At 57.3% G+C, this 26,296-nt stretch overlaps 2 protein-coding genes across 3 annotated transcripts; both read right to left on the bottom strand.

The window, feature by feature from the left end:
* Positions 1 to 122: 122 nt before the first annotated feature.
* BCKDK (branched chain keto acid dehydrogenase kinase) lies at positions 123 to 18,140 on the bottom strand. 2 transcript variants are annotated; one of them, XM_084632149.1, is made up of 13 exons: positions 18,008 to 18,140; positions 12,666 to 12,732; positions 12,184 to 12,404; positions 9,493 to 9,561; positions 8,200 to 8,310; positions 7,815 to 7,862; positions 6,947 to 7,066; positions 5,597 to 5,695; positions 5,070 to 5,143; positions 4,344 to 4,472; positions 4,014 to 4,103; positions 3,600 to 3,761; positions 123 to 1,875 (listed from the first exon to the last, which is right to left on the bottom strand). In XM_084632149.1, exons 3-13 carry the CDS (start codon positions 12,382 to 12,384, stop codon positions 1,731 to 1,733), a joined length of 1,248 nt encoding a protein of 415 aa, XP_084488275.1. In that variant the 5' UTR covers positions 12,385 to 12,404; positions 12,666 to 12,732; positions 18,008 to 18,140; the 3' UTR covers positions 123 to 1,730. The 2 variants fall into 2 exon arrangements, with proteins under 2 accessions (XP_084488275.1, XP_084488276.1); XM_084632150.1 differs by lacking the exon at positions 18,008 to 18,140 and adding an exon at positions 16,571 to 16,652.
* Positions 18,141 to 20,593: 2,453 nt separating this feature from the next.
* LOC311522707 (vitamin K epoxide reductase complex subunit 1-like protein 1) lies at positions 20,594 to 25,444 on the bottom strand. Its single transcript, XM_084632196.1, has 3 exons — positions 25,240 to 25,444; positions 21,914 to 22,023; positions 20,594 to 21,827 (listed from the first exon to the last, which is right to left on the bottom strand). The coding sequence occupies exons 1-3, from the start codon at positions 25,407 to 25,409 to the stop codon at positions 21,601 to 21,603; spliced, it is 507 nt and encodes a 168-aa protein (XP_084488322.1). The 5' UTR covers positions 25,410 to 25,444; the 3' UTR covers positions 20,594 to 21,600.
* Positions 25,445 to 26,296: the final 852 nt, after the last annotated feature.

The following is a 26,296-nucleotide window of genomic DNA, read 5'->3' as shown; positions in this document are numbered from 1 at the left end:
CCCCAATAGAATATCTGACGGGCGGGATAGGAACAGCTCCCCCCCTGCACCCCCCGCTGTTTGGATAGTCCAGCAGGAGAGAATAGGCCCCGGCCCCAAAAGATGTCATGTGAACAGAGGAGAACCTCAACTTTTGTTTCTTGTTTAATAGAGAAAGTTTCTTGCCTTCACTGGTGGCAGAGAAAGGGCAAATTTCTCACCGGATCATTTCCTTTCCGTTACACCCTCAAGCAACCAGAAGAGCTCCTTCCCACAGAGAGGCCAAGAGCAGAGCTGCACGGCAGGGTCACTGTGTGTCATCCCGCACTTTTTTCCCCATGCCCCCCCATCAGCATCCACACTCATATGTTGAACTCCACTGCCATTCCCGCAACGCCCTGTATCCGTGTCCTCCGGCTTTTCACACGTCATGGATTCCAAGGCCAGGAAGGATCTTTGGGATCTCGTCTGATCCCCTCACTCCTCTCCCATAACACAGGCTAGAGAACTGCCCCAAAATAATTCCTAGAGAAGAGCTTTTAGCAAAACATCCAACCTTACCCCGCCCATTTCCCGGAACCCAATATGAGAGACAGACGCAAGGAGCTCCATCTATTTAGCTTAACAAAGAGAAGGGTAAAGGGGGGGTGACTTGATCCCAGTCTATAAGTACCTACATGGGGAACAAATATTTGATCACGGGCTTTTCAAGCTATCAGACAAACCTAACAATGTCCAATGGCTGGAGGTTGAAGCTAGACAAATTCAGACTGGAAACCCGGGGCAAATTTTTAACATTGAGAGGAATTAACCACTGGAATGACTTCCCAAGGGTCATGGTGGATTCTCCATTACTGGCGATTTTAAAATCAAGCTGGGATGTCTTCCTGAAAGATCTGCTCTACTTCAAACAGGAGTTGATTCGTGGAAGGTGCACAGCTTGTGTCTGACTAGATGATCACAACGATGCAAGGAACCGCAGCTCTGCCCTGCTCCCTCCGGCACAGAGTCACACGGCCTCGCCGCCTTTCAGAATCGGCGCTTTTAATCAGTATCACAGCGAGATACACGTCCAGGGTCTGGTTCCCCCGGGCCACCCCCGAGGAGGGGGGTCAAACCCACATCCTGCCCCACCCCTACCCCCCTGAAATAAACGAGAAAGCGGGAAAACAAAAACCAGGGCTAGAATTGGCATCCGCCATGTGCCGCGGCTGGGTGGGGAATCCAGCATCCAGGCGCAACCATAAAATTCTTCCCCTGTCCAAAGTGTGAAGGGGTGGGGCTGTTGAGACAGGTGGGGGAGCGATTCTGGGGCCATGCGCAGCAATAAAAGTCTTCCCCCCCACTCCAACGCCGTCCTTCGATTTGGTTTCTTGAGAAGGGAATGAAACAAGGGTGAGAAAACGAGTGTGCAAGGTGCTGGCAGTGTGGAGCTACCAAGGGAGGTACATGCGCCGGGAAGCGTCCGTTGCCTTCAAAACCTGTTTGGGGTTGGTCGACCCAGGCCCCGCCCCACCGAATAAAGAATCCATTAGGGTGCTTCCAGGGGCGGGACTGGAATAACCAGCAGGAGGCGACGTCCCGTCCATAAGCTCAAAGGTCGTCCCCCCCCCCCCCCCTCGTGGAGATGCAGGGAACCCAGGAGTCCGGGGCCGTGGGATCAGGGCCGTGGGTATCCAAGCACAGAGTGACGGGAAGCAAAGCCAATGTCCATGCGGAGGGGGCCACGGCCCAGGGAGAGGGGGGCGTCTCTAGATGCGGAAACTCTCCTCCTTGCCATCAATGTGTTTCAGACGGAGGTACACGTCGGTGCCGATGCCCTGCAGGGACTGGATGCACAGCGATCCCCCCAGGTACTCGGCATAGGCACGGGAGGTCGGCAGCCCGAAGCCGAACCTGTGGCAGAGACAGACAGATGGGGGGAGGGGGGCAGGGTAATCACATGGGAGTTATAGACTGAGACGGTCAACTCTTTGGTCTACCATAATACACCTAATAAATAATGTACAGCACCTAGCACAACAGAGTTCTGGGCCATGACTGGGCTCTGAGGTGCTACGATAATACGCCTAATAATGTACAGCACCTAGCACAACGGGGTTCTGGGCTATGTCTGGGTTCCTAGGAGCGACTGTAATACACCTAATAACGTACAGCACCTAGCACAACAGGGTTCTGGGCCATGTCTGGGCTCTTGGGCACTACCATAATATACCTAATAATATACAGCACCTAGGACAATGGGGTTCTGGGCCATGTCTGAGCGGCTAGGCGCAACCGTAATACGCCTAAGAACGTACAGCACCTAGCACAACGGGGTTCTGGGCTATGACTGAGTGCCTAGGCGCTACTGTAAAACACCTAATAACGTACAGCACCGAGCACAATGGGGTTCTGGGCCATGTCTGAGCTCCTCGGCGCTACCGTAAAACACCTAATAACGTACAGCACCGAGCACAACGGGGTTCTGGGCTATGACCGAGCTCCTCGGCGCGACCATAACCACAGCTAACAAATAAGAATACACACCACCACAGGTGCCGACCCTGAGTGTGCTCGGGGGCTCAAGAACTCACAGGGAAAAAAACAGGGGGGGTGCTCAGCACCCACCACTCGCAGCTGTTTGGCCGGGGTGCCGCTCAGCTGTTTGGTAGCTGACTGGAGGCACTTGGGGGAGGGTAGAGAGCAGCGGACGGTCAGGGAACCTCGGGGAAGGGGTGGAGCGGGGGGAAGAAAGGGGTGGAGGGAGGGCAGGGCCTGGGGGCTGAGCACCCACCGGGAAGAATAAAAGTCGGCACCCGTGCATGCGACATATTGTAAATGGCCAACACGGAGATGCTGTGGTGTGGTCCTGGCCCGGGATGCAGGACGCCTGGGTTGTGAAGGAGCGGAGCGCGGTCTAGTGGGTTAAAGCACGGGGGGGCTGGGTCTCAGGACTCCTGGGTTCTAGCCATCCGCTCCAAATCTCCGTCAGACTCTCCGGGGCAGAGTCGCCGGGGAATCGTTTGACGACTCGTCTTTTCGTCAAAACACACGGGATGAACAAATTGGAACCGGACGAAACGTTTCGTCGTTTTCCCAAATGACAACGTTCCAATTTTCCCAATTGAAACCCCTTCGACCTTCGAGCTCATCAGACCGATCAGCTGGCGAAAACGGGTTGAAATCACAGAACGGTCGGACAGGAAAGGACCTCGAGAGGCCATCAAGTCCGGCCACTGTGCTGAGGCCAGGACTGAGTAAACCTAGACCCGCCCTGACAGGTGTTTGTCCCACCTATTCTTAAAAACCTCCAATGAACATCCCCAGTGCTCCCAACCGGGGGTGAACTAGCCTTAACGTTAGAAAGTTTTTCCTAAGATCTAAACGAAACGTTCCAATGGACCCAAATCGGGGGTGGGGGGAATCGGCTTTTCAATCCGCGGACGTTGTCAAGATTTTGGTTCGCGGACGGTGAACCTCTTCAAACTCTCGGCAATACTGGCAGGCTGGGGAAAGCCTGTTCCGGCCCGGCTGGGCGGATCCCGGCTGAGGACCCGTCCAGGACGCCCCGTGGGCGGAGGATGCCGGGAATGCTACCATGCAGCTGGCAACGCGGCGGCTCGAAGCGCCGGACTCACCCATGCATCGGGCCCGACTGGCCGCTGTTGACCATGTCCACCATGTTCCCGAAGAGGGTGTTCATGCGGGGGTCTTGGGCGCTGGACTCCGCCGTGGTGAAGTGATAATCCGTCACCTTCTCCAGGTGCTCGTGGGGGATCCCGCCACCCCGGTCCGAAATCCTATCGGGGACGGGGAACAGGGTCCACTCAGTACCGGGCAGCCGACACACCACGGCTCACCCCACTTCCACCCATCTCGCTGGTCCCCGCCCGGGGCAGGATCGTCTGTTCCCCAACGGAGACGCCCCATCCGGGCCCACCCGATTCTCAGCCAACATTTCCCCTTTCTTAATTTCAGCCCCTGCCTCAGCCACCCCGGAGGGACCCCCGCTGACGTCACCGGGGGGCGGGGTCGCAGCCGGCACGCGGTACCTGATGATCAGGTCGATGTCGTTGTTGGCGATGGTGATGACAATGTCCGGTACATTGTACGGCGTGTCCAGGTGAGACTCCATGGTGGCCCTGGGGAAGGGGGAGAGTGAAAAATGTTGCCTAAAATCAGGCCCCGCCCTGCCTATCCGCCCAGTGCCCCCTAGCGGGGAAAGGCCCCGTGTCCATTCCCCACCCCCCTGAGCCAGCCAGTCCCCTGCCCTGGGGCTAGATCAGAGCTGGCGCCCCCTAAAGAGGAAAGGCCCCATGTCCCATTACCCGCCCCCCTGAGCCAGCCCCTTTGCCATGCACTGGGTGGACGGCGGAGCTCACCTCATGGCGTTCTTGAGCAGCTCCGGCAGGATGTAGTCGAGGGGCATGGGGATGAAGGGGAAGCGAGCAGCCACATGCCCATTGATCCGCACCCGCGGGGCGTTCCCGTACTTGTGCTCACACAGACGCCTACACCCAGGGAAAGGGGGGAGGAACAAACCATTAGCCAGGCTGGGTCGGTCACTCAACCTCCCCACCGCACCGGATCAAACCTGATTCCGACTCCCCCCGATCTAATCCACCATATCCCACGCCCCTGCCAAAACTGGAGAGAGAACCCAGGAGTCCTGGCTCCCAGCCCCCGCTACTCTAACCACTAGACCCCACTCTTGTTTATATGGACAGATGTCCCCTTCCATTCAGGATGAATGAACATCCCCAGTGCCCCAGCCATATCTCAGGGAGTTCCCTAGATACACGCAGCAGCCAATCATCTACCCTTAAAAGATCTATTCATAAAACCGGGGTGATTTTTCCAGACACATCTCAGCCGGTTAGCGGTTAAACAAGAACAGCAGGATCTCTGCAAGCCACCAGCTGAACGGGAGAAGGGAACCACCCCGTACGAATCCACCTGCAGATCCAGCGGAGCGACACTTGGAGGAAGAAGACATTTCCTCCGCTCTCCCGCCACGCTACACGTAAATCGGAGCAGGGCGAAATGTAAACGGTGTAACTCCAGGCTGCCTCCACCAGTTGGTGCCACAGACCGTCATTATTCCATACCTTGCAAAATCCACCCACTTCTCAATGATTTTCTTCGGGGAGAGACGGGTGCAGATGATGCCCACGAAGTCCGGCTGCCAATCAGACAGAGACCACTAATCAGGCAGGGCTTTAGCCCGTGCCCCATGCCCTGCCCCCGCCCCGAGCCAGCCAGTCCCCCGCCCTGGGACCGGAGAGGAGCCAGCGCCCCCTAGAGGTGAAAGGCTCCATGTCCATTACCTGCCCCCCGAACCAGCCAGTCCCACACCCTGGGACCAGATGAGAGCCAGCGTCTCCCAAAGGGGAAAGGCCCCATGTCCATTTCCCGCCGCTCTGAGCCAGCCAGCCCCACGCCCTGGGACCAGAGCCGTGCCAGCACCCCCTAAGAGGGAAGGCTCCAGACCCAAGCAGGGTGGTTCCATAATATATTATGAATTTCCAGGTGGCCGACTCTAATCCGTTGGGGGCAGCCAGCTATTTTGCGGGTGTTGCCCGTTCTAGGGCGGCAGGGAGCCGAGGGGAATGGGTGAGCAGAGGCCGGGCCGTACCTTTTCCTCGTGCAGCGCCAGGTGGTGGATCGCCAGCATCCGGATCCCCAGCCGGGAGGTGAGCATCTTGTCCAGGAAATAGCGGAGGACCTTCTCGTCCTGATACGGGAGGAGAACGGCAGCGAAGGGGTTAACAGACAACAGCTCAACAAAGACGTAGAGAGGACTCAGGGGACCTGGCCTGCTGTGTGATGTTGGACAAGTCATGTCCCCGCTTCGTGCCTCAGTGTCCCTATCTATAAAATGGGTATAAAGATACCGGCCTCCTTTGTAAAACGCTTTGAGATCTACGGATGGAGAACGCGGGTTAAGTACAAGGAATCAGGACTGTGCTGAGACCAAAGCGACACACAGAACCAAAGCCAAATACTTCCGTATGGCTCGGACAGACAGGGTTATTTATGAGTAATAACCAGAGACAATAAATGGATAAAAATTTTAAAAAGCTTCAAAATAAACATCGATATTCTCCATGGAAGCTGCAAACAAATAAAAATGGAATTCCGCCAAGCCTAGACATCGACAAGTGGCTTAAAATATTGAATGATTATTCAAAAATAATCATAAATGCAATCAGCATAATGGGATTTAAGGAGCTAATACAATGCAAGAGAAAATCAACAAGAATCAGTAAAAGATTAGTAAAAGATGAATACTGATGATTGGAAATGAGTGTAATGGGGGGGGAGGAATACTGAAATAAGGATAATTAATCCAAAATAACAATAAATACAACAAGCATAAGGGGAATTAATAATTGATAATAAAATCTGTATTTACCAGTTAGTAAAATATGAAATTACCAACACAGAACATGATGATTTAGACATAAGTAGGTGGAATATTGACAAAAATCCGGAAACGATGATAATTAGTCATCAATAATAATAACAGACGTAAAAGGTGCTAGCAAAAATGATCATTCTAAATAATAATTAATAAGCATTAACTCAGCAGTGACAGTGCGGGTTATAATCATTCCAAGTGCTCACGTAGTACTTTTCATCAGCAAACGTCACTTTACAAAGGATGGTATCTGTCTCATTCACAGATGGGGAAAACGACACACCAATAGGGGACGTGACTTAACCAGGCTCACCCAGCAGAGCGCATAGCAGAGCTGGGAATGGAACCCAGGAGTCCTGGCTCTCCACCCCCGTACCCTAACCTACTAGACCCCACTCCCCTCTCAGAGCTGGGGAGAGAACCCAGGAGTCCTGGCTCCCAGCCTCCCCTGCTCTAACCCACTAGATCCCACTCCCCTCTCAGAGTTTGGGATAGAACCCAGGAGTCCTGGCTCCCAGCCCCCCCCCCGCTTGAACCCTTCTCACAATCCCAGCCCCCCAATACCTGGATGTGTTTACGACACTCCCGCACCCCCTCGGCCAGCAGCGTCACCACGTCCTTATGATCATCCAGCAGCTGCCGGACCAGCTTGCAGTACTGGGCTTCTGCCTCTTGGTCCTTGATCTGGGAGGGGGACAGGACGGAAGGGACATGAACCTGTGTGGAAGTCAGCGCCCCCTGGAGGGGAAAGGCCCCATGCCCCGGATCGGAGCCGGTGCCCCAGACAGGGGTAAGGGCCATGTCCCATTTCCACCAAACCATCAGCATATGGTCAATTTATTGTGTCACCTTAGCCATATAGATCAAAGTACAGAACAGGAAGGAAGTAAGAAAGAAAGAAAGAAAACTTAGATCAATCATTCAGTTGAGATACTGGATGATGCATTCAGAGATGGATGGAGGGATGGATCCAGTCGAGATAGATGGCTGGTGTGTACTGATGGATGGATGGATCCAGTCAAGACAGACAGATAGCAGGTATGGGGTGGATGGATTCAGCCAAGATACATGGCTCACATCTACAGGGATGGATGGATGGATGGATCCAGTTGAGACCACCGGATGACATGTACAGGGAGGGATGGATGAAGGGTTGACAGATGGATGGATCCAGTTGAGATACATGTACAGGGATGGATGGCGTATACAGGGATGGATGGCGTCTGCAAGGGCGGATGGAGCAGTGTGGGGTTGGGTGGATGGAGATGTGATAACCTAGGTTATCCTGACCCTCTCTGCAGATATTCTACCCTTCGCTCGATTGGCCCAGGCACAGGATCAGTCGGCAATGGGGGAAGGGAACGTATAACCTGTTCCCGTAATTTAACTAGCGCTTTGGGTGCTGGGGGCCACCCGATAATTGACTACTCACCGTGGGGAATTCGCTCAGCATCTGGAAGGCTCGGATGTACAGCTCATGCTGAAGGACGGAGAAACGAATAAGCGTCAAGCGAGGCAGGGAAACGCTGACTGGCAGCAGGGTTCACCTGATAGCGCACAGGACTCCTGGGTTCTCTCCCCAGCCCTGGGAGGGGAGTGGGGGCTAGTGGGTTAGAGCAGGGGGCACTGGGAGCCAGGACTCCTGGGTTCTAACCTCGGCCCTGGGAGGGGAGGGGAGGCTAATGGGTTAGAGCAGGGGGGGCTGGGAGCCAGGACTCCTAGGTTCCATCCCCACCCACACTACAACCGCCAGATCCCCCCTGTGTCCCCTTCCCCCTCACGGTGTTCCTCAGCTGTGCCCCCACTCGGGTACGTACCACGTGGAGGATGGTGGGGTTGCATCCGATGATGAAGGGGAGGCTGCGGAAGCCCTTGATGCGATGGGCGATGCGGACGGGCAGCTCGCGGTGAAGGTAATGGGCACTTTTCTACAGGAGGAAGAACTCAGAGTGTTATTGACCGGGGTCAGGGGACAGTGGCCAGAGCAAAGGGACTGGGAGCCAGGACTCCTGGGTTCTCTCCCCTGCTCTGGGAGGCAAGTGGGGTCTAGTGGTTAAAGCAGAAGGGGCTGGGAGACAGGACTCCTGGTTTAATCGAACTAAAGAGATAAGGTGCTGATCCTATGTCTGTACCTAATTCTGTTCTTCCTCCCTTAATCCCGACCCCTGCAATCAACCAGTCCGAATTCTCCTTCACTTTCTGTCTTAAACTGTTTTGAAGAAAAATTTCATGGCTGTTCCTCAGCCGCCCCCACCCCAGAGGTGGCTGCATCTCAGCGCTGGGTGAGCCATTCCTGTGCAGAGACTGGGATGAAGGTTGTTACAATCCCATCAGTTCATTTAATGGGGTAGGACGTAACACGCCGGGCGATCTGCCTGGAAACAGCCAGCACACCCTCAGGCCTGGGCAGACTGGAGAACTGTGCTAAGCAACGAGGCAACGAGTGTGTCAGTTCTCAGCTGCACACACAGTGGGAGAGAACCCAGGAGTCCTGGCTCCCAGCCTCCCTGCTCTAACCCACTAGACCCCACTCCCCTCCCAGAGCTGAGGAGAGAACCCAGGAGTCCTGGCTCCCAGCCCTCCCTGCTCTAACCCACTAGACTCCACTCCCCTCCCAGAGCTGGGGAGAGAACCCAGGAGTCCTAAGAGATCCCAGCCCACAGGCTGAATGAGGCACTGGCTGGGTGTGCCCTGGCATCTGTCCTGCTCAGGAGATGCTGGCACCCATCTGTTGGCATCTTTAGGGCTGCTTCCATCCCTCCCTCACAGGACCCAACCTGCAGCCTGCAGCTCCTCCCCACCAATTCTAGCAGAACTAGAGTCAGAGTGGCTGGGAGCCAGGACTCCTGGGTTCTCTCCCTGGCTCTGGGAGGGGAGTAGGGTCTAATAGTTAGAGCAGGGGGCTGGGAGCTGGGACTCCTGGGTTCTATTATTAATTCCCTGCGTGAATGTGTGATCCTTCCCCCCGACCCTTACTCTGTGCCTCAGTTTCCCCTGCATGTATAACAGGGATAGCACTTTTTTCCCCTCTGGTTAAGTGGGGTTCAGCTGGAGCTCTCAGATGGGCCAGGTGGGGGCATGCTGGGGGGCTGTGCCGGTCCACAGCTTACCAGGAGGTGGCTGCCATCCTGCGACCGTCCCGAATACAGCATGGTGGTGGGCGTCAATCTCACAGACGGCTGGGAGAGAACATGAAGGAGGCAGATTAGTGAGGGGTCCAGAGCGCCCCCTGAGGGCAGAGGGGGGATCAGCTGGTGGAGCATGGCAATACATCTGTAAGGCACGGCCACGCCCACGTGGGGCATGGGGAGTGGGTCTTTGGGGTGCCCACAGGAACAGAGGAGAGAGAGGGAGGGAGTGTGAGATGGGGAAAGAATGGGACAGGAACGCCGAGAGAATGAAGGAGGAAGAAACAAAAAAGGAAAGAGAGGGAAAGTGGATGAGGAAGAAAGGAAGGAGAAAGAGGAAGAGAAAAGAGTGAATGAGAAAAAAAAGAAAAACAAGAATGCATGAGGAAGAAATAAAAGGAGCACGAGTGAGGGAAAGAATGAATGAGACGGAAAAAAAGGAGAGAAATAGGATTGAATGGGGGAGAAATGACAGGAAACAGAAAGGAGTGAATGAAGGAAAGAAAAAAGAGAAATGGAGAAAGAAGACTGAATGAGGAAGAAACAAAAAGGAGGGAAAAGATGGTGAAAGAAGCAGAGCAGAGGGAGAGAAAAGAACCAGACAGCAAGAACGGAGCAGGAAGGGGCCTGATTCCATTCCTCAGGAGACGCCCACACGGGGCTGGACCCCACGCCTCCCGAGGGGACCCCCACATGGGGCTGGACATCCCACCTCCCTAGGGGACCCCCACATGGGGCTGGACATCCCACCTCCCTAGGGGACCCCCACATGGGGCTGGACACCCCACCTCCCTAGGGGACCCCCACATGGGGCTGGACACCCCACCTCCCAAAGGGACCCCCACATGGGGCTGGACACCCCCCGAGCCAGGACATTACACACACACAGAACAGCCAAGTGTCCGGGTTGGGGTTCAGGAAGGGGCAGTTCGGGGAAGGAGGAATTGGAAACCCCGACGCAGTGAACACCACCAGGCTCTGACACAGTGGGGGGACAGCAGGCTAGATGGGCCCGTGGGTCTGTTCCGGGGCAGCAGGGAGGGGGCAAGATCCCAGGCTAGATGGGCCCGGGGGTCTGATCCAGGTGGCAGGGAGGGGGCGGGATACCAGGTTAGATGGGCCCTTGGGCGAACCCCGGACTAGGTCGTGCCAAACACCTGCGCTGGCAGTCCTCGCGGCTTTCGCTGCCAGGAGGCACATGGGAGCCCAGACCTGCTGCTGGGACCAACGCCCCAGATTCCCCGGTGATGAGCCAGCACCCGCCGCGGGGGGCAGAGCAGCTACAGCCGTCCGGACGCCTTCAATCTGCAGCGCCTGGAAGGGCCGGGTGGGTAACGGCTCCCGTCCCCCAGTCTGTTCCCTTGTGCGGCTGTTCCCCAGCTGCCCCACCCCAGAGGTGGCTGCATCTCAGCACCAAGCGCGCCGACCTCGTTCCTCAGGAACTGGGTCTCACAATTCAGCCCCGACTTTCAACGGGCCGGGGCCCAGGATCCGGGCCTCCCCTGGCTGAGGTGTGGGCTCTTGAGAAAGGAGGAGCAGGAGTTGCCATGGATACCTAGGCAACCGAGAGGGTTGCCACGGCAATACTGCTACCTGCCCAGCAACGGGGAAGGGGTTTTCAAAGGATGCTAAATGGAAAAAGCAAACAGGAAATCAAAAGTAGCGAATGCAAGGCGGGGGGGGGGGGGCGCTTCTGATCGGCCTCTTCAAGTCCGGGTCAGAGCCGGCGCCCCCTAGAGGGAACAGGCCCCGGGCCCCATTCCCCACGCCCCTGAGCCAGCCAGTCCCTGTGTCTTGGGCCAGATTGGAGCTGGTGCCTCCTAGAGGGGAAAGGCCCCTTAATTTCTGTCTCCGGCCTATTTCACTAAACCCAGATTAATACCGCCTGGACTGGCAATGCATCCCTTCTTCTGTGGCACGTGTGCGCGTGTTTTATTTGCCAGCAGCTTCGTACCTGGAGAGCGTCTGAAATTAATATTATTAAACTCCCCTCTAGTACAGGGGACAGGCGGTAATTCTTCAGCACGTGGCCTGGTTTCTCTTGAGTAAATATTTGGCTGCTTAATGCTGGCTCATGCTGCCAAGCTTCTGCTCCCCGCCCGCTCTCCCCTTCCTATTTAACACAATGGGACCGACTTACCCCGCTGCACATCCATTGTAGCAGGGAATGAATCTGGGTGACTAGCTGCTGTGCAGCGTGGGGGAAAGGAGCCAAGAGAGGAACAGATGACTCTCACACAAGAAATGGGTCGCCCAGTGCGGAGATGCAGCCACCTCTGGGGTGGGGCAGTTGGGGCCCAGCCGTGCAGCAAGGCCATAGGGGGTCGGCTCAGCTGGCGCTGAGATGCGGCTGACTCTGGGGCGGGGCACGGCAGCCGGCTAAGATGTGCAGGGCTTTGGGACAGGAAGTGAAAAGGAATCCTGTGTCCAATTGAAAGAGCAGAAGGGAATTTGGGAGAGTAGAGAGGAGTCCCCGGAGCTGGAATTTGGCCAGGATCCCAGGATGAATGAGCCCCACCCGGCTCTCTGCAGCACAGCGCTCCCTAGCGCCACACTGAGGCACTGAAGCCAGAGGAGAACACCCTCTCCCACACCCCCTGCAGCACAGCACCCCCTAGTGCCACCCACTGGGCTTGCCTCAGTTTCCCTCCTGACTGAGCCAACGCCCCTCACCTTCTCCGCTGCGATGTCAATGGCCGACTGGTTATAGAAGGAGGTGACTGTCTTGGATCGCTCTCGGGCCAGCTCCACGTGGTGGTTATCCATGACAGAAGTGGACCGGTACCGGAGGGCCGGGGACAGGAGCCAGTTCATGGAGGGGGCCCGGTTGCCCGTTCCCCCCAGCTCCACCCTCAGCAGAGCTTTCCACAGCATTTTCCTGCCTTCACAGACACCTGGAGATGACAGACAGGAAGGTTCAGAGCAAAGCTGGCACTGGGATGCGACTGCCTCTGGGGTGGGGCAATGGACGAACAACCAGAGATAATACCACACAGGGATGGCTCGCCTGGGGCTGAGATGCACCACCTTTGGGGTGAGGCAACTGGGGGGAATTGCTGCGCTCAGTGGGGCGGTCTGGGCAGCAACCGTGGGCCCGATCGTGGTTAGGAACTCTTAGCTGCTTTCATAATAGACGGCCTCCGGAAGTCACTTACCTCAGGTGAACTTGGTTATTTTGTGGAGGTTTCCTTCCTTGCCAACAGCGGGGAGCGCCGTTTCCATCTAAAAGAAAAGAGACACACAGTGGGGATTTCACATCGTCATGAAGAGATAATAATTCGCCCCCAGGACTCCTGGGTTCTATTCCCCTGCTCTGCTCCAGCTTCCTGGAGGCATCCCGGGCCAGTCGCTGCACCTCACTTTCCCCATCGGCACAACTTGGAGATTGATCCTGCCTTTGTCGGTCTGAATGGTAAATGCTGCGAGGTCGGGACTGCCTCTCCCAGGGGTCTGCGCTGTGCCAGGCATGATGGGGCCCCCATCTCAGGCAGGCGAAGGGTCTATGCAGCATCCGGTGTGACGGGGACCTTGCTCTCGGTTGGGGTGGGTTCGGGGTGAGTGGGGGTCTGTGCAGTGCCCAGCATGACAGGGACCTTGCTCAGGGTAATAACCTCTGGGTGTACTGAGAAATTCCAAAAGAGAGAATGTGTGGATTAAACAGGGTGAGTGACAGACAGAAGGGTGTTTACAGGATGGAGGGGGGGGGTGTATGGGGATGGATAGATGGATGGATGAGAGGGGTGTGTGGGGATAGATGGATGGATGAGAGGGGTGTGTGGGGACAGATAGATGGATGGATGAGAGGGGTGTGTGGGGACAGATAGATGGATGGATGAGAGGGGTGTATGGGGACGGATAGATGGATGGATGAGAGGGGTGTATGGGGACGGATAGATGGATGGATGAGAGGGGTGTATGGGGACGGATAGATGGATGGATGAGAGGGGTGTATGGGGATGGATGGATGAGAGGGGTGTATGGGGACGGATGGATGGATGAGAGGGGTGTACGGGGACGGATGGATGGATGGATGAGAGGGGTGTATGGGGACGGATAGATGGATGGATGAGAGGGGTGTATGGGGACGGATAGATGGATGGATGAGACGGGTGTATGGGGACGGATAGATGGATGGATGAGAGGGGTGTATAGGGATAGATAGATGGATAGATGGATGGATGAAAGGGGTGTATGGGGATAGATAGATGGATAGATGGATGGATGAGAGGGGTGTATGGGGACGGATAGATGGATGGATGAGGGGGTGTATGGGGACGGATAGATGGATGGATGAGAGGGGTGTATGGGGATAGATAGATGGATAGATGGATGGATGAGAGGGGTGTATGGGGATAGATGGATGGATGGATGAGAGGGGTGTATGGGGATAGATGGATGGATGGATGAGAGGGGTGTATGGGGATAGATAGATGGATAGATGGATGGATGAGAGGGGTGTATGGGGATAGATAGATGGATAGATGGATGGATGAGAGGGGTGTATGGGGATAGATAGATGGATGGATGAGAGGGGTGTATGGGGATAGATAGATAGATGGATGAGGAGGGTGTATGGGGATAGATAGATAGATTCATGGGGGTGGTGTATGGGAGAGGGAGAAAGAGAGAGATAAGAGGGGTATATGGGGATGGATAGATAGATAGATATAGATAGACAGATAGATAGATAGATAGATAGATAGATAGATATTAAAAACTAGAGAGAAAGTGCGCTGTTTGGAGATGGACAGCTAGCTACAGACAGACAGAGGAGAGAACAGATGCAGAGGGAGGACACCGACATAGAGATCAGAAAGTGACCGAGACACCTGTTGAAGAGCTGGAGGGGGCGGGGGGGAGCTGGACAGATCACTGAGGGCCTGGCTAGAGAGAGAGCAGATTAAAGAGAAACCAGGGTGACGTGTTTTGTCCTTGGCTTGCTGGATCTGCTCCCAGGGAACAGCCTAGGTGGACAGAGCGGGAAGGGGCGGGCACAGGGGGGGAAGAGTAGAAATGCAGACAGAGAGAGAGAGAGAGAGAGGGAGAAAGAGAGAACGAATCATTGACCGGACAGAAGAAGGCCAAGCACCGACCTGCGCCCGAGTGGAAGGAACCCCGGGAGCCCCGGTGTCCACGGAGTGGGTGTCTCTGCCCGGCCGCTGAGTGGGCAAATCAAACACCCAGCATGGGGTTACACGCGCCCCACCACCACCAGGTGCATGGCCCATTGGTCCCATCCATCCCCACCCCCCTTAGCCAACACCGGCTGCCACAGCCAACCAAGGAGCACCCTGCCTATCCGCCCAGAGCGGGGCCCGCGGGACCACCCAGGGGCTGGATTTGCTGCACGAGCACCTGGACCGTGCCGCCAAGGGGGTGGGGAGGGCGTCAGAGAGCAGATGGATGAGTCAGACAGCCCAAGGACCTAGAGATGGCCAGACATCCTGGCATGGACAGACACCCTAAGGGCAGGCAGACAGACATCCTACGGACAGGCAGACAGACATCCTAGAGATGGACAGACACCATAAGGACAAGCAGACAGACGGACTGACACCCTAAGAGCAGGCAGACAGACATCCTAGAAACAGGCAGACAGAAGGCCAGACATCCTGGAGTTGGACAGACAGATACCCTATAGACAGACAGATGGATAGGCACCCGATGCATAGGCAGACAGACAGCATCCTAGGGACCTAGGGACAGACAGACAGACATTAAGATGGACGTGCCAGGGAAGGATGACAGACTGACATTCCAGGGATCTAGGGATGGACAGACACATGGACAGAACCAGGATCCCCCAATGCTTCGCGCGAGGTCTTCGTTCCCAGTTCCCCCTCTCTCCAGCAGCCCCCCAACATCAACCCCAGCCGCGCTACCCCCTCCCCCCCACTCTAGGTCAACTCAAGCTGTTGCTGTGATACACACCCACTCCCCACCCCCAGTCAATCCCAGATCATGAGCAGCTGGGGGTGTCATAGGGGGAACCTTTCCTTCCGGGGCCCTGGTTCAAATCCCAGGAGCGGCCAGTGGGGCCCCCGCCAAGCAGACGCTTGGCAAGATGAATACGGTGGGTCCAGGCGTCACCCCAAGGAGGGCCAGGGCTGGAGACCCCACACGTACCAAAGTGAGGAGAGCCTCATTGACACGGGGTTATTGGTGTGGGGACAGAACCCAGGAGCCCTGGCTCTCAGCCCCAACCCCACTCGACCCCACTCCCCTCTCAGAGCCAGGGATAGAACCCAGGAGTCCTGCCTCTCTGCCCCACCCCCCCAAACCTAGAAGACCCCACTCCCCTCTCAGAGCTGGGGAGAGAACGCAGGAGGCCTGGCGCCCCGCCCTCTGCAACAGACTTGGATGGTTGGATTTATCTCAGGCCACTGGCATTTAGCCTGGCGTGAACCTCACACAGAGGAGAGGAACCAGAGAGAATAAAAACCAGGCCCCACCCCAATCGCTCTGTGCCACCCCACCACCCACAGAAAAGCCATCTGCCACCAGACATCGAAGAGGAGAGAAAAAATATCCGGACTCCTGGGTTCTCTCCCCAGCTCTGGGAGGGGAGTGGGGTCTAGTGGTTAGAGCAGGGGGAGCTGGGAGCCAGGACTCCTGGGTTCTCTCCCCAGCTCTGGGAGGGGAGTGGGGTCTAGTGGTTAGAGCAGGGGGAGCTGGGAGCCAGGACTCCTGGGTTCTCTCCCCAGCTCTGGGAGGGGAGTGGGGTCTAGTGGTTAGAGCAGGGGGAGCTGGGAGCCAGGACTCCTGGGTTCTCTCCCCAGCTCTGGGAGGGGAGTGGGGTCTAGTGGTTAGAGCAGGGGGGCTGGGAGCCAGGACTCCTGGGTTCTATCCCAGCTCTGGGAGGGGAGTGGGGTCTAGTGGTTAGAGCAGGGGGGCTGGGAGCCAGGACTCCTGGGTTCTATCCCAGCTCTGGGAGGAGAGTGGGGTCTAGTGGTTAGAGCAGGGGGGGCTGGGAGCCAGGACTCCTGGGTTCTCTCCCAGCTCTGGGAGGAGAGTGGGGTCTAGAAGCCAGGACCCCTGGGTCCCGAGGCTATTCACCCACCTTGTCCTGGGGCTGGGGCAGCTGTTACCCTCTGGGAAAGCAGCGACCACGCTAACAGCCGAACAAGGCTCTGTTTGCCTGGCTGGCGCGGTCGGATTGCGAGCGCTCTGCGAATGTGCATAGCAGCCTTGCCTGCCCTCCCCCAGCCCTGTCCTCAATTCACCCCCAGCAGCTGTGCCCGGTGGGGATGGTCTCCAGGACATGGAGGGGAGGGGCCTTGTTCCCACAACGCAGCCCGTTCGGGGAGAATGACTTTGGCCTCCCCCTGCCCCCTAATATACAGTCCCATGTTGATGGAAGGGGGCACTGTGTCTTGGGACCCCACATGCCTCTACAGCTTGCTGCACTGGGACAGGGCTGATATGGGAATAGTGATCAGGGCCATACGCTGGGTATACTGCCTTGTCCGCGGCTGCTATGGGGCCAGACAGGCTTCCCCAAGCTCCAGGTGAGCTTGGAGGCGATACCACCCTAGACAGACTGCCCAAGCCATGTGGCACTGGGCCAACGAGCCATGGTCCATCTAGGCACTATGCTGCATATAAGGCCCAGTTGGCATACAAATTACCCCCTTGTGTTCACAAGCTGCCGAAAACTCTCCATCCCCAAGATCCAACCCAGCCAGATCTCAGGGCCCTGGGGTCTAGTGGGTTACAGCCGGTGGGGCTGGGAGCCAGGACTCCTGGGTTCTCTTCCCAGCTCTGGGAGGGGAGTGGGGTCCAGTGGTTCGGGGGGTGGGGGGGCTCGGAGCCAGAACTCCTGGGTTCTCTCCCCAGCTCTGGGAAGGCAGGGAGTAAAAAACTCTTATCTGAGGTCCAGCGTGGTGCATTTCAGGTCTCGTCCCAAGGTGCCCGATATCAGGGGCAGGTGCATGCCAGGCCCCCAGCGCAGTCCGTCGCCCCCTAGCCCGGGCTCTTCGCACCCCAGAAGGCAGGGCTGGGGGCGGCGGAGCCGGGACAGGACAGCGGGAGCCCAGCCCTGGCATCGGGGACGTACAGCCCCGGCGCCTGCCCCCCACCACGGCCAACTCACCGGCATCAAAGCATTGCAGGAGCATCCCGGGCACCCAGCTCCACCCCTCCAGACCCCACTCTGGGGATGGAACCCGGGCGTCCGGGCGCCCAGCCCTGCCCCCCTCTCTATGCACTAGACCCTGCTCCCCTCCCAGAGCTGGGGATGGAACCCAGGAGTCCTGATCCCCCAGGCCCCCCCGCTCCAGCCAGCCCCCGCTTCTCTAACCACTAGAGCCCACTAAACTCCCCCTCCCCGGGCCGGGGATGGAACCCAAGTGCCCGAGGCCGGACTCGAACCGGCGGCTCAGAAACCCTAGGGCCCGTTTCCCATCCCCTTGCGCCACATGGGGAAAGCAGGGAATGGTACAGCCCCAACCCCCCCATTCCCACCGCCACGGTGGTACGTTCTAAAGGGGGCCCTTACCGCCAGGTGCGGGGCCTGCAAGGTTCCACTCTGGGGGACCGGAGCGAGCCAGCAGCCTCCGCCGCTGAAAGTGGGGGGGAGCCTCAGCCACCACGCAGCCCGGGAGCAGGGTGTCTTGGGAAACGTAGTTCCGACCGGCAGCCTTCCTCAGGCAAGTCAACAGTAAAGCGTCTCCTGGAGAACTACAAATCCCAGAAGGCAATGCGGTGAGAAAGGGCTCCATGAGCGGCTGGGGGCGCAAAGCCTCATGGGCAACGTAGTCCCATAGGGCATCTCCCTGCTTGTCAATGGGAAAAGCCGGCCGGCCTGCCTGCAGTTCCCAGCATGCTCTGCAAAGGGAACAGGATTCCACCCCCCGGCATAAAACACAGCACAGTGCCTCATGGGAGGTGTAGTGTTGGAAAGTTCTGTGCAGAAGTCACTAGGAGCCAGGACTCCTGGGTTCTATCCAGGGCTCCAGGAGGGAAGTGGGTTCGATCTGGGAGCCAGGACTCCTGGGTTCTATCCAGGGCTCCAGGAGGGAAGTGGGCTCGATCTGGAAGCCAGGACTCCTGGGTTCTTTTGTTCATTTTTTCTACTCCAGAAAAACCTAGAGGCCCCAGGCTCAGAGCAGGGCAATATTGTGCAAGGTGCTGTACCAACACCTAGGAAGGCCATCCGTTCGGCAAGGAGGAGAGGGGACAAGTAACTGTTGAGGGTGGGGGCAGGAGGGGGCACAATTTAAAAGTTCTGGTGATTTGCAGCAGGGTTCAGGGCACGTACTCAAGAGACAAGGGAGTTTCGATTTCTAGAGCTGCTTCTGAGGTCATACTGTACAATACTACGCAATAGCAGATGGAGACTGTTCCAAAATTAAGCTACCCAGGGAAAAAACTGGTTATAGGATTCATACGTGCATTAAAAATCTTAACAAGAAAGTTGTCTTAATATACGGTTAAGAGTTAAGGCCAGTTTGTACAGGGGTAGCTCGCACACTTGAAATTCTTTTTAAAAAACACTCTGAAATCATTATGCATTCTGCTAGTTGGCTTCTTTGATGGGCTACCTGGAAATAAAGTGCCGGAACCAACCTAGTGAATGAATATAATCCCCCCACAACTACATACAGCTTTATTATTACAACCAAACCATGCGAGGTTTTGATCGGAAAAAAAACCCTCTCTTTATTTCAGTGAAGATGTTGTTTGGAGCAAAGTAACAGCGTTTGCAGAATTGCGTTTCTTTCCCAACTAAAAGACAAACAAACGTGTAGAGGTCGGCATCGATTCCCCTTGGGTTTTAATTACCCAAATCTCTTGGGTATAAATTATTCGATAAACTACTTCAGATAAAATATAGCAGCAATTCTGTTGGTGACACACATTGCTGGCAAGCGTAATTTAGCCATTGTTGAAACAGTTTTAAAATTAATATTGGGGCTTATTAATCACAGGGAAACGTAGCCCTTCTTAGTGTAGGAAAAAGTCCAAACTTAATTGTCTTTTCACCATTGCACAAAGCTAACAACAGGTACTCTATTAAATTGGCTTAGTTTAAACGCAGACTGTCCTTGAACCGCTTTTCAGAAAAATAAGTAAAAAAGCCAAATACAATTCCAAGGCCTAAGGAACACACTTGTGAATGCCACGCTGCCTGAAAAAGTGAAAGTCATGGGAGAACAACTATTCAGACGAAGGGTCAAAGGCACCCCCTTGGTTACGTTATTAAGGTTTGAAAGTCTGGAAAGAAACGACTGCCCATCACATATTGTGAACCCACTCCCTGCAAAAAATATAAAGATATAAATCCTGGCAGAAATATGGGGGGGCACATGACCCCTCTCCCCACACGTCGCCTCGGCCAAAGAGCTTAAGAGCCAGCTGCATCCACCTCTTCCGCTGACCTGCTGTGTGACCACGGGCACATCCCTGCCCCTCGCTGTATCTCAGTTTCCCCCCTGTGTGAAACAGCATCTCACCGGGGGCACTGAAGATTAACAAACTTGAATTTGCAAATTGCTTTGAGATGGTAGGTGGAAAGACTCTAGGGAAGGGGAGATTAGACCTTCAAAGAGCCCCTCCTACTGACACATGCAATTTAGGATTACGGCAAGCAACAGAAGATTTAAGGTCACACTGGCCCAACTGCCCCTTCAGTGAAATTAATGCGCAGGGAAATTTGAACCCTATGCATCTCTGCAGCAAGCAGAGCTAACCTGTGGAACTCACTGCTGCAGAAAAGCAGAGATCAGAGACTGCATCTAGGTGAAACACACATTGAACATGAATGCTATAATCGGTCTGCAGTGAAAGAAGCCCAGTGGGAACTCATGGCTCACCGCAGCAAGGCATCGAAGAGGGGTTGCATCTTCCTATGAACCATCCATTGTCGAGCAGAGATGGAAGCAGGACACCAGATTTACCGAGTCCATGGATCCGAGTTGGGGCACCAGGGCGAGGGCACGACCCCAGGCTAGATCCAACCCTTGTCCTATCGCCATATCCTAATGCTCTGTACCCTTTTAGCCTGACACCACTATCTACGCATTGCCTGGCTCCCAAGTTTCCAAAGGGTTAAATAACGAGACACCAAACACACCCAGCGGCCTATTGCTGAGGGCGCCTTTATTTCAGCTACAAACAGGGAGCTCCAGCTGGTCTCATCATGGTCATATTGATTTGGTGCACAGTGCCCCCTGCTGGTCAGTTAACAAAAGTACCGCGGTCATTGCAGCAGGGGACTTACAAGCCGGGGCTACATAGGGCTAGATCAGGATCTCAAACTTGAATCACCATGAGGGCCACACGAGGACTAGTCCATTGGCCCGAGGGTCACATCCCTGACCCCCAGCCCCAGCCCTGTCCCCACTCCACCCCTTCTATGAGGCCCTGTCCCTGCCCCACCCCCATTCCAACCCCTTCCCCATATCCCCGTCCCGCCTCTTCTCCCTCTCCTCCCCTGAGCGCCTGGCTCCCTGCTCCTCCCCCTCCCTCCTGGAAAGCACTAAGCGCCGCCAAACAGCTGTTTGGCAGCAGGAAGCGCCTACAGGTAGGCAGAGGAGCGGGGACACGGTGCGCTGGGGGAAGGGGAGCCTGGCTGACCCCAGGAAATAATCCCGCGGGCCGCCGCGTGTTTGAGACCCCTGGGCTAGACTGCGTTCTTGTTTAGTCCATTCACACTGAGTTTGTCAAGACCAGAATCCAGCCCTGCCTCCATTGACGTCAGTAGGGTCATATGTCTCTCACTCTCCCTCACACACACACACACGCTGGTCCCTGCTGGAAAGAATCGGGCATACGTGAGAGCTGCTCTGCCCCCTGCTGGAGGTGATGAAACGTGATCTCCCGTGTGTGCGTGTGTCTCTCACACTCAGTCCCTTGCTGGGTATGTGTGCGTCACGTAACTATTTTAACCCACATGATACCAGCATTTTGGTTAAGCCAGAAATGGCCTCAGTTTGTGTTTGAAGGGTGAAGGACCCAGGGTCTGATCTGGTTTGGCACAGAGGGGGCAGGATACCGTGCTAGATGGGCCCCTGGCTCCTATACAAAGAGGCTTCGCGGTCGCAACTGCAGCTCCAGGAGGGGGTTGGGCCGGGGCTCCCTCAGCCATGCTCACTGCCCCTTGGGCTTGGCGCGGCGCGGCCCGCTCCCACTCAGGCCGACCAGACGCTGGTAGTTGAGGAGGAGCAGGGCGCCGTTGAGCAGGTAGGTGGTGACGCACACCAGGCAGAAGTCGTGGAGCACGAAGAAGAGGATGTAGGCCAGGTAGAGCGAGCCGGCGATGGAGACCAGGGAGGTGCCCAGCAGGGTGACGGCCGCCAGGGTGCTGGGAGTGAAGCCTGGAGACGGTTCGAGAGAGGGCTCGTTAGACTATCAGGCACCAGCCTGCCCGTGTGGGACAGGGTAGATGCCCCTCCCCACTTACCCAGCAGTGTCTGTAGGATGTAGAAGACGATGCCAAATAAGCTGTTGGGCTGATTAAAGACGCTGTGTTTCCCCAGGAGATCTTCCACCAAGCCAAAGCCACGGCCCCACCTGCAGAGAGAACGGGGACATAGGACCAGGGGCTGCAAGGAGGCTGGCAGTGTACAGACAGCGACCCTCGCCTTCCACAAGGTGGACTCTGCTCTAACCACTAGACCCCACTCCCCTCCCAAGGCCAGGGATAGAACCCAGGAGTCCTGACTCCCAGCCCCCCCCTGCTCTAATCACTAGACCCCACTCCCCTCCCAAGGCCGGGGATACAACCCAGGAGTCCTGACTCCCAGCCCCCCCCCCGCTCTAATCACTAGACCCCACTCCCCTCCCAAGGCCAGGGATAGAACCCAGGAGTCCTGACTCCCAGCCCCCCCCCCCGCTCTAATCACTAGACCCCACTCCCCTCCCAAGGCCAGGGATAGAACCCAGGAGTCCTGACTCCCAGGCCCCTAACTCCTGCTCCAGCTGGGGGGCCGGGGAGCTCTGATTCCTGCAGCCCCTAGTGCAGGGAGCTCTGCCCCCTTCCTGTTTGCTGCCCCTCCCTTGCAATTTTGATGCCAGTAACAAACTCTGATGATAGCTCATTTCACACCCCCTGGCACTGAAGGACCCCAGTGAGCTGAGGCTGACTGGAACAGCCCCCAGGAGCCCCAATAGGGTCCAGAACTGGGTTACATTGCAGCTCCCCTGGGCCCTGCAATTGCCAACCGCTAGGCTGGCATGAGCCCCTACACACGTGGCAGAAACAGAACACCCTGGCAATGATTGACAACGGCCCCCACCCGTCACAGCCCTGGCAGCAGGCGGGACTGGTGGCCTAGGAAACGCTTTCATTGATAAAAGCTCCCCTCTTCCCCACCCCCTGGCAGGAGATAAGCCAGCTGTTTATCCGGCAACCAGATGTTTCAGGGTGTTGCCCACTGCGAGGGGAGGGGGGAGCCCAGGCCCGTGCAGTCAGGCCCGCGGATGCTAACACACGCATACAGCCAAACCCGAGTCCTGACGGAATCCGAATCGGTGTTTCGCCCATGCCCCAGATCCCTGCGGGGGTGTTTCTCACCGAGATCACGGCCCCCGTCACGCTGGGCGGACACCCCCTCCCTCGCCCGCCAAGTGCAATCAGTGCCCGGTACTGCATGGACCCGACTTGCCCTTCCCTGACTGAGATTGGGACCCCTGTCGTGTCAGGCACTGCATGGACCCCCCCCCCAGCCAAAACCAGATCCCCCACTTCTCCAGGTGCTGCACAGACCCCCCCCCCCTCCCCGACCAAGATTTGGGCCCGCCATTGTTCCAGATGCTGGGCAGACACAAGGCGAGAGACGGTCCCTGCCCCGCAGAGCTGACAGTCTAAACAGACAAAGGATCATTGTCCCCGTTTTACAGATGGGGAAACTGAGGCCCAGATGCAGGATCGGAGGTGGAGCTGGGAACAAAATCAAGATCTCCTGGGTCCCAATCCTCACTCCATGGCCCAGTCCTCCCTGGCTCTGTTGACAGGCCAGGGTCATTCCCCTTCCACCTCTCTCTGCCAGTGATAAAGCGTCCATCACCTCTGCCCCGTCCCTGCGTTCGATCTGGCTGTTTGCAGAAGACTAAGTAAACTTAACTCCGGTTCTTTCCCTTCACCCCTCTCCGCCCCCAGGAACATTTTCCCCCTCTACTAAAAAGGACAGCAAATTCACTCCAGACTCTTCAAAAACATTTGTAAAAGAAGTTTCAAGGGCCTCCCAATGAGACGAAAAAAAATAGTTCCAAGTGCCCCCCCCTTCCAATTCACTTGCCAAATGTTTCTCATTTTATAACCATGTTTCCCTATATTTTTTAAAAGTGTTTCGCGCCCGCCCCCCTCCCCAGTCTTGGTATCCTTACAGTCGCTCCTAGAAGCGCCAAAGAAGGATCACCAGGCGCTGTACAAACCCGGGCCCAGATGACAAACCCTGCCTCCCAGAGCTGAGCAAGAGCTCCGAGCTACAGCCAAGCCACTGCTCTAGCCACCTGGCTGGTGGGTCCGGCTCACTGAGGGCCGCCAGATTTGGGAAGAGGAATTCCCCCAGCTTCAGACCGGCAGGGACCCTGGGGCAGACTTCACCCCCCTCTGCAGCGTGGATCCCCTGGGCCCATCTCAGATTATCCACTCCCTGGTATTGCGAGGGCCTCGGGCATTGGGGGTCCTCTGCCTGATCGCGCTCAACACAGAGGTAACTGGGATGATCTCAGGGTCTCTCTGGAGCTAACAAACAAACTGGGGTGGGAGCCGGCAACACAGAGCACAAAGGGGCCAGGCTGGAAACAGAGATGCCAGGTCATCAGCAGGGCTGAGGCTGCAGGAAAGGACTAAGCAGAGGGTGCAGAACCACAGGGCTCTCCCATGGAGTGGGAAAGCACATAGGGCCTAGGAGGCTGGGGTATGCCCCGTGGGATAGGCATGTAGGGCTGCAGCACAGCACGGCATCAGGGTCATCGCACAGGGGTGTGGGCACAGCACAGGGGGCAGCAGGGTGGAACATAGTCCATGGGATTGGAGCAGCAGAGCGATTCCACTGGGGGGGCTGGGGCAGCTGGGGGGGGGGCTATTGCACAGGGCGGCTGAGAAAAGGGGGCTATAGCACAGGGGTGTTGCAGTAGGGAGCAGGGGAGGTTCATGCAATGGGGCTGGGGCTGCAATGGGAAGCAAGGGGGGGTTGCAACGGGGAAGGGGGAGTCATGCAAGGGGGCCGGGGGTTGCCGTGGGGGGAACGGGAGTCATGCAATGGGGTCGGGGGTGTTGCAGTGGGGAGCAGGGGTTGCAATAGGGGGAGGGGGAGTCATGCACCGGGGCCAGGGGCTGCAATGGAAAGCGGGGGGGGGGGGTGTAATGGGGAGGAGAGGATCATGCCGTGGGCCGGGGCTTGCAGTGGGAGGAAAGGCAGTCGTGCAATGGGGCCGGGGGGTTGCAGTGGGGGGAAGGGGAGTCGTGCAATGGGGCCGGGGGGTTGCAGTGGGGGGAAGGGGAGTCGTGCAATGGGGCCGGGGGGTTGCAGTGGGGGGAAGGGGACTCGTGCAATGGGGCCGGGGGGTTGCAGTGGGGGGAAGGGGACTCGTGCAATGGGGCCGGGGGGTTGCACTGGGGGGAAGGGGACTCGTGCAATGGGGCCGGGGGGTTGCAGTGGGGGGAAGGGGACTCGTGCAATGGGGCCGGGGGGTTGCAGTGGGGGGAGGAGTCGTCGTGCAATGGGGCCGGGGGGATGCAGTGGGGGGAAGGGGACTCGTGCAATGGGCCCCCCCGCGCACCTGGAGGTGAAGACCTTGGAGCAGCTGACGGAGGGGCTCAGGTCGCACATGGCCCGGTAGCCGGGGTCCCGCTCCCGCGAGCTCTCCACGTGCAGCGCGTACACGGAGAGCGCCAACCCCAGCGCGCAGAGCCCGAGCCGCAGCGCCCGCTCCCAGCCCGGCGCCGCCATCGCCCGCCGCCACCGCGCGCTGGGCGCGAGCTCGCCCCCACCGGCCCGCGCGCCTGCCAATCAGCAACCGGCGCGGGCCCATTGGCTGCCCCTTCAGGAGGCGGGGCTGGGGAAGCAAAGGGTTCTGGGACTTGTAGTTTTCTGGAACCAGCGGAGGAGAAGGCGGAACTATGGGGCTGATGGCAGGGGGGTGGGGTCTAGGGGTTGGAGGAGGGGCGGGGCCTGAGAGCCAGGACTCCTGGGTTCCATCCCCAGCTCCAGGAGAGAAGTGGGGTCTAGTGGTTAGAGCAGGGGGGCTGGGAGCCAGGACTCCTGGGTTCTCTCCTGGCTCTGGGAGGGGAGTGGGGTCTAGTAGTGGCTGGGGGGAGGGAGGAGGGCTGGGAGTCAGGACTCCTGGGTTCCTCTCCTTAGCCGTGCCGGGGGACCTAGTCGTGGCAGTTGCACCCCCAGGTTGGGCACACACCCCAGCACATGGTAATACTCCACCCCGCTGCCTCGCCTGAGGTTGTGGCAGGTCTCCCAGATGCTGCCTCTGGCCACGAGCTCCAGGCGGCAGGCCCCCAAACAGTCATCGCTCTACACGCCCTGGTGGTCCCACACCTGCTCCTCTAGGACACTGTGCCCCGTCAGCCTCCTCTCTCCCAAATCCAGACCCTACGCCACCAGGGCGGAGTTGTTACAGTCCTTGATGGAGCGCATCCGCCGTTCCCGGCCTTAGAAGGAGACCTTGACGTGGGGGTCGGTGGAGGACGTGGGGTCCCCTTACAGGCCACTGCCCCACAGCACCCTGCCTGTGTGGGCCGCACATGGAGTTGGTGGGGGGGGGGTCCCCCTAGCACTAGCATTTGCAGACGTCCCAGGAGACGGCATAGCCCCCCTCCGGGCAG

Source organism: Lepidochelys olivacea, assembly GCF_965140295.1.
Source record: "Lepidochelys olivacea isolate rLepOli2 genome assembly, chromosome: 6".
NCBI lineage: Eukaryota > Metazoa > Chordata > Testudines > Cheloniidae > Lepidochelys > Lepidochelys olivacea.
The sequence above is the reverse complement of the archived record's forward strand: the minus strand, read 5'-3'. Positions and strand labels throughout refer to the sequence as shown.